At 39.4% G+C, this 9,130-nt stretch overlaps 2 protein-coding genes across 2 annotated transcripts; one reads left to right on the forward strand and one right to left on the reverse strand.

Moving 5' to 3' along the window:
• Positions 1 to 3,690: 3,690 nt before the first annotated feature.
• LOC129746868 (60S ribosomal protein L10a) lies at positions 3,691 to 5,806 on the reverse strand. The gene is made up of 3 exons (XM_055740775.1): positions 5,686 to 5,806; positions 5,320 to 5,475; positions 3,691 to 4,316 (listed from the first exon to the last, which is right to left on the reverse strand). The coding sequence occupies exons 1-3, from the start codon at positions 5,688 to 5,690 to the stop codon at positions 3,824 to 3,826; spliced, it is 654 nt and encodes a 217-aa protein (XP_055596750.1). The 5' UTR covers positions 5,691 to 5,806; the 3' UTR covers positions 3,691 to 3,823.
• Positions 5,807 to 7,156: 1,350 nt separating this feature from the next.
• Positions 7,157 to 8,521, forward strand: LOC129743076 (uncharacterized). The gene has a single exon (XM_055735021.1). It carries the CDS (start codon positions 7,157 to 7,159, stop codon positions 8,519 to 8,521), a length of 1,365 nt encoding a protein of 454 aa, XP_055590996.1.
• The last annotated feature ends 609 nt before the right edge of the window (positions 8,522 to 9,130 follow it).

Below are 9,130 nucleotides of genomic sequence, written 5' to 3' on the forward strand. Positions count from 1 at the left end.
TTCAGAATCAAAAAAGCATGCATGGCCTTCGGACAATGCCGACGTGCAATCGGAAAAAACTGGGGACTCAAACCCAAACATATTCACTGGATTTACTCCACAATAGTAAGACCAATTCTGGCCTATGGGTGTCTAGTGTGGTGGCAGAAAGGAGAAGTTGCAACAGTTCGGACTAAACTAAATCACCTTCAAAGAATGTGTCTTTTGGGGATGTCCGGATCGTTCACTACAACTCCTACTGCAGCACTAGAAGCTCTATTTTCTATCAAACCTCTACACTTGTTCCTAAAACAGGAAGCCTTCTCATGTGCTTTTCGTCTACAGGCAGTTGGTCTCTGGCTGTCAGGAAATATCGAAAGATCATCGAGTCATACAAATGTGTGGCCTGAATTAGTTAGATTAAACAAGTTTAATCTAGCGCCAAACGATTTAACACTCTCGAGTAGTTTTCCCTACATGGGGTTTAAAGTCAAATTTCCTTCTCCTCAAGAATGGTTATCAGGTTTCGTAGAGGACCAAATGTCCTCTCATATTGTATTCTATACTGACGGTTCATTATCAAACGGCCGTGCAGGTGCAGGAATTTACTGTCACGAGTTGAACATAGAACATGCTCAACCTCTAGGAAAATATTGTACAGTCTTTCAGGCTGAGCTATATCAAACATATTATAATCAACATTGGTAACTCTCAGCATGCTTCATATACTTCAGCAAGGACATGTATATCAGCACCACCTCCTGGAGAAAGTTCTTACTAGAAGGAAATTTCAAGCATAAGGCATTTCCCCACTTGTCAGACGAACAGCTGATTCCTCATGTTTACAATTTCTCGGCATATCTTGGTAGGGTAAACATAACAACAACATTACGTATGTTCAATGACCAGATAGTAACGATATGAAATTGGCAATGCAATTGTAGTGGTTTTGCAAGCGCAGCTTAGTGAGGAGCATATAAATTCTTTGTTTAATGATTTGTAGATTCGTAACAAGTTGAGACATGAAGGTTTTTTGATGCTTTTAATAAAAGAAGTTTTTAAAAGAAGCATTTAACAGTGCTTATCATCAAAGATCAAAATGGCGACCAGTTGGTGTTTACATTTTTCAAAACAAAAACAAAAAGCTACCCTACCACAATCTGTCTCAGGAAATACTCTATTGAGGTACTGAGGAAACTCTGAACATTCTTTCCATCAACCGTGGGTTCGCGTCTTAACTACAAAAGTTCGTGTTTGAACTTGCATTTCTATGACCACGCAGAAAATTTTGTTTATGTTTTATTTTCAACATAGGAATTTCAGCCTACTCCAACTTTTCTTCGTGTAGCAAAGTATGTTGCTATGGATCTCAATTTGTGTTGTTTTCTGCCGAATGAAAAAAAGGTCCCGACTGACGCAGTATGCTCATAAATCTACAATTTGAGATTCTAATGTCATTTGAATTGGAACAATCATTGATTGAAATTTCATTTTTGGACAATACTGAATATTTCATAAAAGAAATCATAAGAAGGCAAAAATTTACTAAGTAAATTGATCTTAAAATCTACTCTACAATATGATTTGAGATTTATTGATGACCACATCATCATTGTTGTTATTATTATTATTATTATTATTATTATCTGGAGCACGTTTGGTAAATGGAAATCAGCATTTCTCTAAAAATGAATAAATTGGTAAAGGAACAAATTCTTCGTGTAGAATTAGCTCTTTTTAATACTTTTTATTTAGGCACATCTGATTTTTTGAAAATTCCAAAACATGTTGAACCGATTAATCAAAATCATATTTTGAGTATAAAAGTGAACTTACTTATCATGAAAAATATTATGAAAAAAATAGTAGATATACTTGTATTGTATTTAGTATAATTGTCAGATCGGGACACAAAGTTTTGGTGATAATGAGCTTAACAGTTTTCGTCAGAAGCTTTCGAAATTTAGTCTAAGGCAACTTAGGTCTTCTCGATAGCATTTATTCATGTTCGTAAGAACTTTCCTCACATGGAGGCGCGTTTCATATGTCCTTCAAGTTTCTGGGGAGTGAGGAATATTCCTACTATGATTATATTTGGCTATATGCTATTATGTATGGAGTGCAAATTGCACTTCAAAAGAAGATTATGTTCAGAACAATTTATTTCTGTTCAGATAGCCAAGCAGCTATCAAATCACTCAGTGCTTCCAGTTCTAGATCAAAACTGGTAATCGCATGCCGGAAAGCAATCGAAGAACTTGCTGAAGGCAATGGATTAAACCTTCTATGGGTACCCGGACATAAGGAAATTTTTGGAAACGAATGCGCCGAAGAACTCGCTAGAGCTGGGTCGGAAAAGGAATTTTACGGACCAGAGCCGGCTGTCCCAATATCGCCATGTTGGTTCAGAAACCAAATTCAAACTTGGTCCTCTAACCAGCATGAACGATACTGGGAAGAGTTGGACACTTGTCGTCAAACTAAATTATTTTTAGAAAAACCATCTCCAATCATATCGAGTTACTTATTAACTTTAAATAAATCTCATTGCAGCATCTTGATCAGAGCACTCTCCGGTCATTGTAAACTCAACTATCACATGCACAACATTCAGCGTGCTGAATCTCCAGTATGTGGTAGTTGTGAATCAGATGTGGAAGATCCCTTCCATCTTATATGTAACTGTCCCTCATTTGCCAGACTACGTTTTCGTACTCTGGGATCTTACGCTTTAAGCGAATCTGAGTTTAAGAAATTAAACTTAAAAAACATTCTATCATTCCTTACCGAATGTAGAAAAGAGCTTTAATGCTAATAATCCCTAGTGGAAAGGCTTTATGCCATATTAAATAGATTGAATTTATTTCTTCCTTTTATAGGTTTTTCAGGTTTCTCAGGTAAATGATGAAATCTTGGATAAAAAAAAAGGCTAGGCACAATTTTCCCGTATGTTTGGATAACGTGCCGCTATTAAGCCTACCCCCATTCTGATACCTGATACCACTACAGAAATACTCAATCATAGATATTTAAATTTTAGGAATTTATAAGTTATTATTTATTTTCTCAATGCACATATTTCGACTTTAAAAATAAGTGATAAGTTAGGGTTCTTTTGTCCTGTTCGATAAAAGGCAAAATTCCATTCTTCAACTAAAATTTATGACATTTGCCTAAGCATAAAGTTTCTTTTTTTTGTATGGGTATATGAGCTACCTGGTTCACCCAGAAAGGAAAAACCGATCGGGGGACAGAAAAGGAAAATTCACATGAGAGTGGAATAGCTTAAACAAGACCTATTGGACCACTGTATTTTTGATTTTTTTTTTATATCCTGAATACCTACTCATGAGCTGTTTTTTCTACAAAATTCGGATCCTTGAATCCCAGAATAGAATTGATGAAAAACAACTCTTATTTTTGATGGATAAAACTCAGCGGTTTTCATTTTCTAAACCAGTCGCTGGATTTCCTTGGAAAACTAATTAACCCTTGTTTTAAGTTCTCGTGAAAAAATCTTTATCTTGGATGGGGAGGGGGGAATTTTCGCAGATTGCCTGCAAAATGAACAGTTGGAATGCTTTGTTGTCTTTTTAAAAAGTACTTTCCTCATAAATATGAAACCTGTCAACTATCGGTAAATGGTTAAAATTGCTACCAAAAATAGTTTGTAGGGAAATTTCTCTATAATACCATAAGCGGAAAACTTAATACGTTTTTGTGAGTTTTTATTGCATAGCAATAATCCCTACATGTTAACACTTAAATGTGATACAGTAAAATGCATCTGTATCTATCCAAAAGAGTGCGGTCCAATCGAGAAACACACGCAAACCGTTCCGCTTTAGTACAGGCGCTGGGCCACTCCCATTGAGGACTTGATGTGCAGGGAGCGAACGTTCTGCCAGTGCTTCTTCAGCAGCGACACCAGGAAGTTCACCGAAAGATGCACGTTCTGAGCCAGCTCGTCCGGGGTCATCTTGACGTGGCCGACGGCAACCGACAAGCACAGGACCTTCTTCATCTGGAACTTGATGGTGGCCTTGACTTCGTCGATCTTCTGCATCATCGATTCGCTGTGGGCCAACAGACCGGGGAACTTGCCGGCCTTGTTCAAACCGGGACCGAGCAGACGGGGGATCTGCTTAATCAGCGATTCTGAGGCAAGGAAGGCGTCGTACTTCTTGGCCAGTTTCTTGACCAGCTTCTTGTTCTTATTCAACTTCTTGAGTGCTTCGGCATCCATGAAGGGGACCTCGTTGGCCTTGGCTTCGTCGCAATGCTGCTGATCGCCGAGCACGCACACCTGCATCTTGGGGCGGGGAATGTACTTTAGCCTTTTGGGAAAAAAACAAACATAAGAAATGAAGTTATCTCTCATGTTGGGTTTATTGAATCTTTTAACAAAATGAATAGTGCTGGCCCAACATATAACATGATTGCCATTTTGAAGTTTCTTTAATGTTTTAACGTAGGCCCATCTATACAAAAATATAATTATGGCCAAAGAAATAGGTTCGATTTTAAGGTCGTTTGATTTCAAATACATTTCAAACAAAAAATCTTACTTACATTCAATGAGTAAATAACGGCGTGTTCGTAAACTGATTTGTTTGGGTGATGCATCGATTTGTTTGGTAGATATCAAATCACCTTCCAATGCTTTTGCATACAGTTTGTTTAATTAACGAACGCCAGCATCGATAGAAAAAATCACTTCGATAGAACAAATCAATTTACGAACACGCCGTAAATAACATGTTTTCTTGACTAAATTTTTAAAACTATGCATGGGTTAAAAAACAAATTAAACTTTATCAAAGAAATTGCCTTTGCCTATCACTGATATTTGATCAGATTAACACTCAATAATTATTAAAACTCAATAAGAATATCATTAAAAATCTTTCCTTAACCTGACTATAAAGTTAATTGTAACTAACAGGCTGCGTTGAAGTTGATAATCAATAAATTACAAATTACAAATCGGACAACTTTTCAAAAACTAAGACTAGTAATTGAAAAAATGAAGTTTTTGTCAAAAACGTTAACGTTAAAAAAGCAAGATTTCGATTCGACCAAATGGTACTCATGATCAGTCCAAAAACTCACCACCGGATGCCGGAAGTAGTCTAAAGGAATCAACAATCAAGACTAAGTTCAAAGAATAGTTCGGCAGGTTCCGGGCGATAATCGCGCCAGAACTAACTGCCTCCTCATTTGCTTTTAAGACCCTGAGTGCAGGTCCGTTTCCGCCGTTGGAAACTTCCTGAACAAAGTAGAGCACATGCAGAACAGTTAAGTTCCGGATGCTACTTGTTTGTTCAGGTAGAAACGTACTTGACAGTGCCGGAGAAACGCTTGTCCTTTTGGGGATCGTAGTTCTTCAGACCGATCTGCAGCTCCACCGTCTCCAAGAAGCGGCGGTGCTTCTTCTTGGCACCCTTCAGCACCTCATTGACGCACTCGTACAGGATGTCCTTGGACACTTTCGATCTATTTTAGGGAGAAACGACAAGTTAGCACATAGACATAACCTCAAACTGGCCACATGTAAATATGGAAGTTTCAACATCGAATTTCCCGATAAATCGGGAACTTTCAAGTGAAATGAAATTCCATCACAGTATCTAACTAATTATACTAAACAATACAACACTACTTAAACAAAATCACTAAAACTTATAATTTCGAAAAGAAACTCACGTCATCTTGTCGCGTTTATGACCGCACTTGTCGACGATTACAAGGAAAAAGAGAACGGAAACCAGCCGAAAACTTGGACGAAAATGCCTCGCGAATCCGAGATGTAAGCCGAGCCAGAACCCTACAAATGTCGGTAAAATTTTTATAGCACATTTTGACTCACGCTAACTTTTGGTTACCCCTTAACGAATACTTTTGACCCGTTATTCGATAAGACTGGGAGAACTCCTTTTTAAGGATAAAGCCGCTTTACCCTTTAAGGGGTACTCAGCTTGATAACGCTTGTAGCGGATGAAAATTACCCCTTATTTGAAACGCATGTATGAAAATAACCCCTTATTTTAAACGCTTTCGTATGGCAGAAATATTTGTATTCGATTATGGAAAATTCGTTTGCTGGGAAATGAATGAAAACCAAATGTTAATTCACTTTGTTTATTAAAATGGCCAGTAATTTTGCGTTTTAAAAACATTTCTTGGAACAATCTTGGAATCAACCGTTTTTTTTTTCAATCAAAAATGATTGGAATCTTTCTTTACCTCGCGTCGATATTTTTTTTTCAGCATCCTATTAGGGGCTAGTATTATCAGAAGAAACCTGGAATAGTACCAAAGATTAAGATTTCACATTGAAAACAAAAAAAACTTAAGTAATTACCATCAAATTCCACCGCCATTCGTGGTTTCAAGTAGAATTTACTTGTTTTTTGACCTTGTCGTTGATGTGCTGAAGAAATAATATGGTAGAATGTTATTTCTGAAAGATTTTACATTTTACTTTAATTTTCAATAAAATGCTTACCACAATCACTGCATATTTTATTCACCGGACAAATAAAATAACGCTTTGAATGTAACAACATCTAAAACTACCCCTTTTGAAGGGAATCGAGCCTTTCGAAATAAGGGGTAATATTGATCCGATAAAATGACCCGTTATTTGACAGATCGCGGAGGTTCTCAATAACGGGTCATTTTTACGCCTTTAAGGGGTAGCCAAAAGTTACACACTCATCTGGCGCAACCCCTTATAGTGTAGTTTTGATCCGTTATCGGATAAGACTGGGTTAACTCCTTTTTGGTGTACAGGCCTTGTACCTTTTATAGAGTACATAGGCTGTACGTCATATCGTCGGGTCAAATTTACACATTATTTGAAATCAGTTTTTGATCGGGTACCCACCCGTGTACACACGCGTGTTATACAGCTGAAAGATTTTTCATTCTTTTACTGCCAAATCATTTTGTAAAATCTGTTTTCGCAAATCCTCAGTAGAAATCATTAACTACTAACAGATTCCATACCGGATAAGTCTAATTACTCGTTAAGTTGGGCAAATTTTCGAACGCATAGCCGAACCATCCTTTGTTTACATTCTTGGTGACCCGAGTAAAAGAAAACGCGCAAACAAGTTTCGTCGAATATAGGAATAACTGGTTACTGAGAGTAAAGCTCTCGCTCCGACCTGCCATGGCGGGCAGGGACCCAGATCCACCGGATGACAGAGGTTCTATCCCAGCATGGATGGCAAACAACGAAAATGATGGTGTTCTACGCATAATGCTCCTACGAATGGTCTCTGATAAAGATGACGATCGACCAACTCTCCCACAAAATCCTTTCTTGATTTCACGATCTGTCGACGCTATTGTCGGATACGGAAACCGTCATCTGGTATCTGCTGTGAAGGAAGCAAACGGTAGCCGTTATGTCTTGCGGACACAGTCACCGGAAGTGTATACCAAACTGCTAAGAATGACTCAGCTCGTGGATACTGACCGAACTCCTGTTGAAGTAATTGACCACCCAACATACAGCTTCACAAAAGGTGTTGTCTACGAGCCAGATACCAAAGACTGGAATGAAAGCGCCCTTTTAGAAGAACTTAGCCGAGAAGGAGTCACAGCTGTCAAAAGAATCACAACAAAGGATAAGAAAACCGGAACTACAAAAAACACACCCCTCCTTATTCTCACGTTCAAGGGAACTATAAGACCGAAACACATTCATTTTGGAATGTTAAGGATCAATGTTCGGACATACTACCCTTCCGTGCTACAGTGCCGCAGCTGTGCTGCCTACGGTCACACTCGTAAGCACTGTTCCAGCGAGGCGGTGTGTATGAACTGTTCGCAAAAACACAATCTAGACGACGACACGGACTGCCCGAACCCAGCACACTGCTACCATTGTAATGGAGCCCACTCACCGATCAGCAAAAGCTGTCCGGTCTTCCGGAAGGAGGAAGCAGTGGTTCGAGTCAAGATAGACAAAAACGTGACGTACCGTGAAGCCCGCAACGAAGTCGAAGGAACTACTTTCCAAAAGAGCTATTCGAGCCAACTCCAGCTAAGGCTTAACGAACACTCCGATAAAGACCGGGAAATCCAATTGCTTCACAAAGAGGTTGAAAATCTCCGAAATCAGTTAAAAGACTTTGCCCTCCTGAAATCCCAATTGGAAGCATTGCAAACAGTACATCAAGCTGCCTTAAAATCGAACCAACAACTCGAAAAAATTAACTCTGGAGCTAAAACAAGTATTGACTTAACTGAATCACCTTTGAAAGCTAGGATATCCCGCAAGGACTCTGGAAAAAAAACACTCCCAACTAATCGATCCAGCTCGCAGAACACCAAACAAATCGAAAATCAAACTATCCCAAGTTCCCAAAAGTTTCCAGATCGTAGCATCAGCAGGAAACGGACTATGCAAACCTCCCCTATAACTGAACAAGACAAGGCACCAAAGAAAACCCATCAAGATAGTCCGGAAGAAGATATTCGCATGCGGAACTCTGGAAGGTTCTTCTCAGACGACGACAATGACGACTGACAACGCACCATCAACCACCGAGCTTCGCAAGGTACACACACCATTGTATTCATCTGATACCGACCACAGCATCGAATCGGCCACCCGAGTACGTCACATCTTAGAACCTAATCAACATACGCATCTGGAAAGCAGGCATCCAGTAAAAAGGCACTACCCTGTGTCAGTTGCTACAGAAAATGAACCAACTACACAGTATGAATTTCCATCTGCTGCAGCTGACACGGGGAACATGCCTTCCACGGCAAGTATTCCCATTTTAAACTGTCAAGCAACAAATCCAGCCGATTACTTTCCCACAGACGACACCACTCTCGCAAATTTGCACCTACAAAACACCCCCCCATCTACCCTCAACCTGATTCTCAGTCCTCATAGAGTCAGAACTCATTGCCGAATTTCTACAAACTATCCCAACTCGCCGGTCTCAAGCAGGAATCCAGCAAACAAGCAACTCCCCGTGTCAGTTTCAACCGCATCTGCAACGCCGACTCAACCTCAACAACTCCCGGTGACAGCTGACACGGGGGAGCTGCCTCCTCTGGCAAGTATTTCAACACCTCTTAACATTTCGTCAAATTCAGCCGACCGTTTTTCCGTAGATTCGAC

The sequence above is a fragment of the Uranotaenia lowii genome, chromosome 2 (genome assembly GCF_029784155.1).
Source record: "Uranotaenia lowii strain MFRU-FL chromosome 2, ASM2978415v1, whole genome shotgun sequence".
Taxonomy (NCBI): Eukaryota; Metazoa; Arthropoda; class Insecta; order Diptera; family Culicidae; genus Uranotaenia; species Uranotaenia lowii.

Excerpts from the sequence above, each read along its gene's own strand:
- LOC129746868 (XM_055740775.1), bottom strand. Across the intron at positions 4,317-5,319 it reads CGTTTCTCCGGCACTGTCAA|GCTAAAGTACATTCCCCGCC; the intron begins GTACGTTTCTAC and ends TTTTCCCAAAAG.
- LOC129743076 (XM_055735021.1), top strand. The coding sequence starts at position 7,157 with ATGGCGGGCAGGGACCCAGATCCACCGGATGACAGAGGTTCTATCCCA.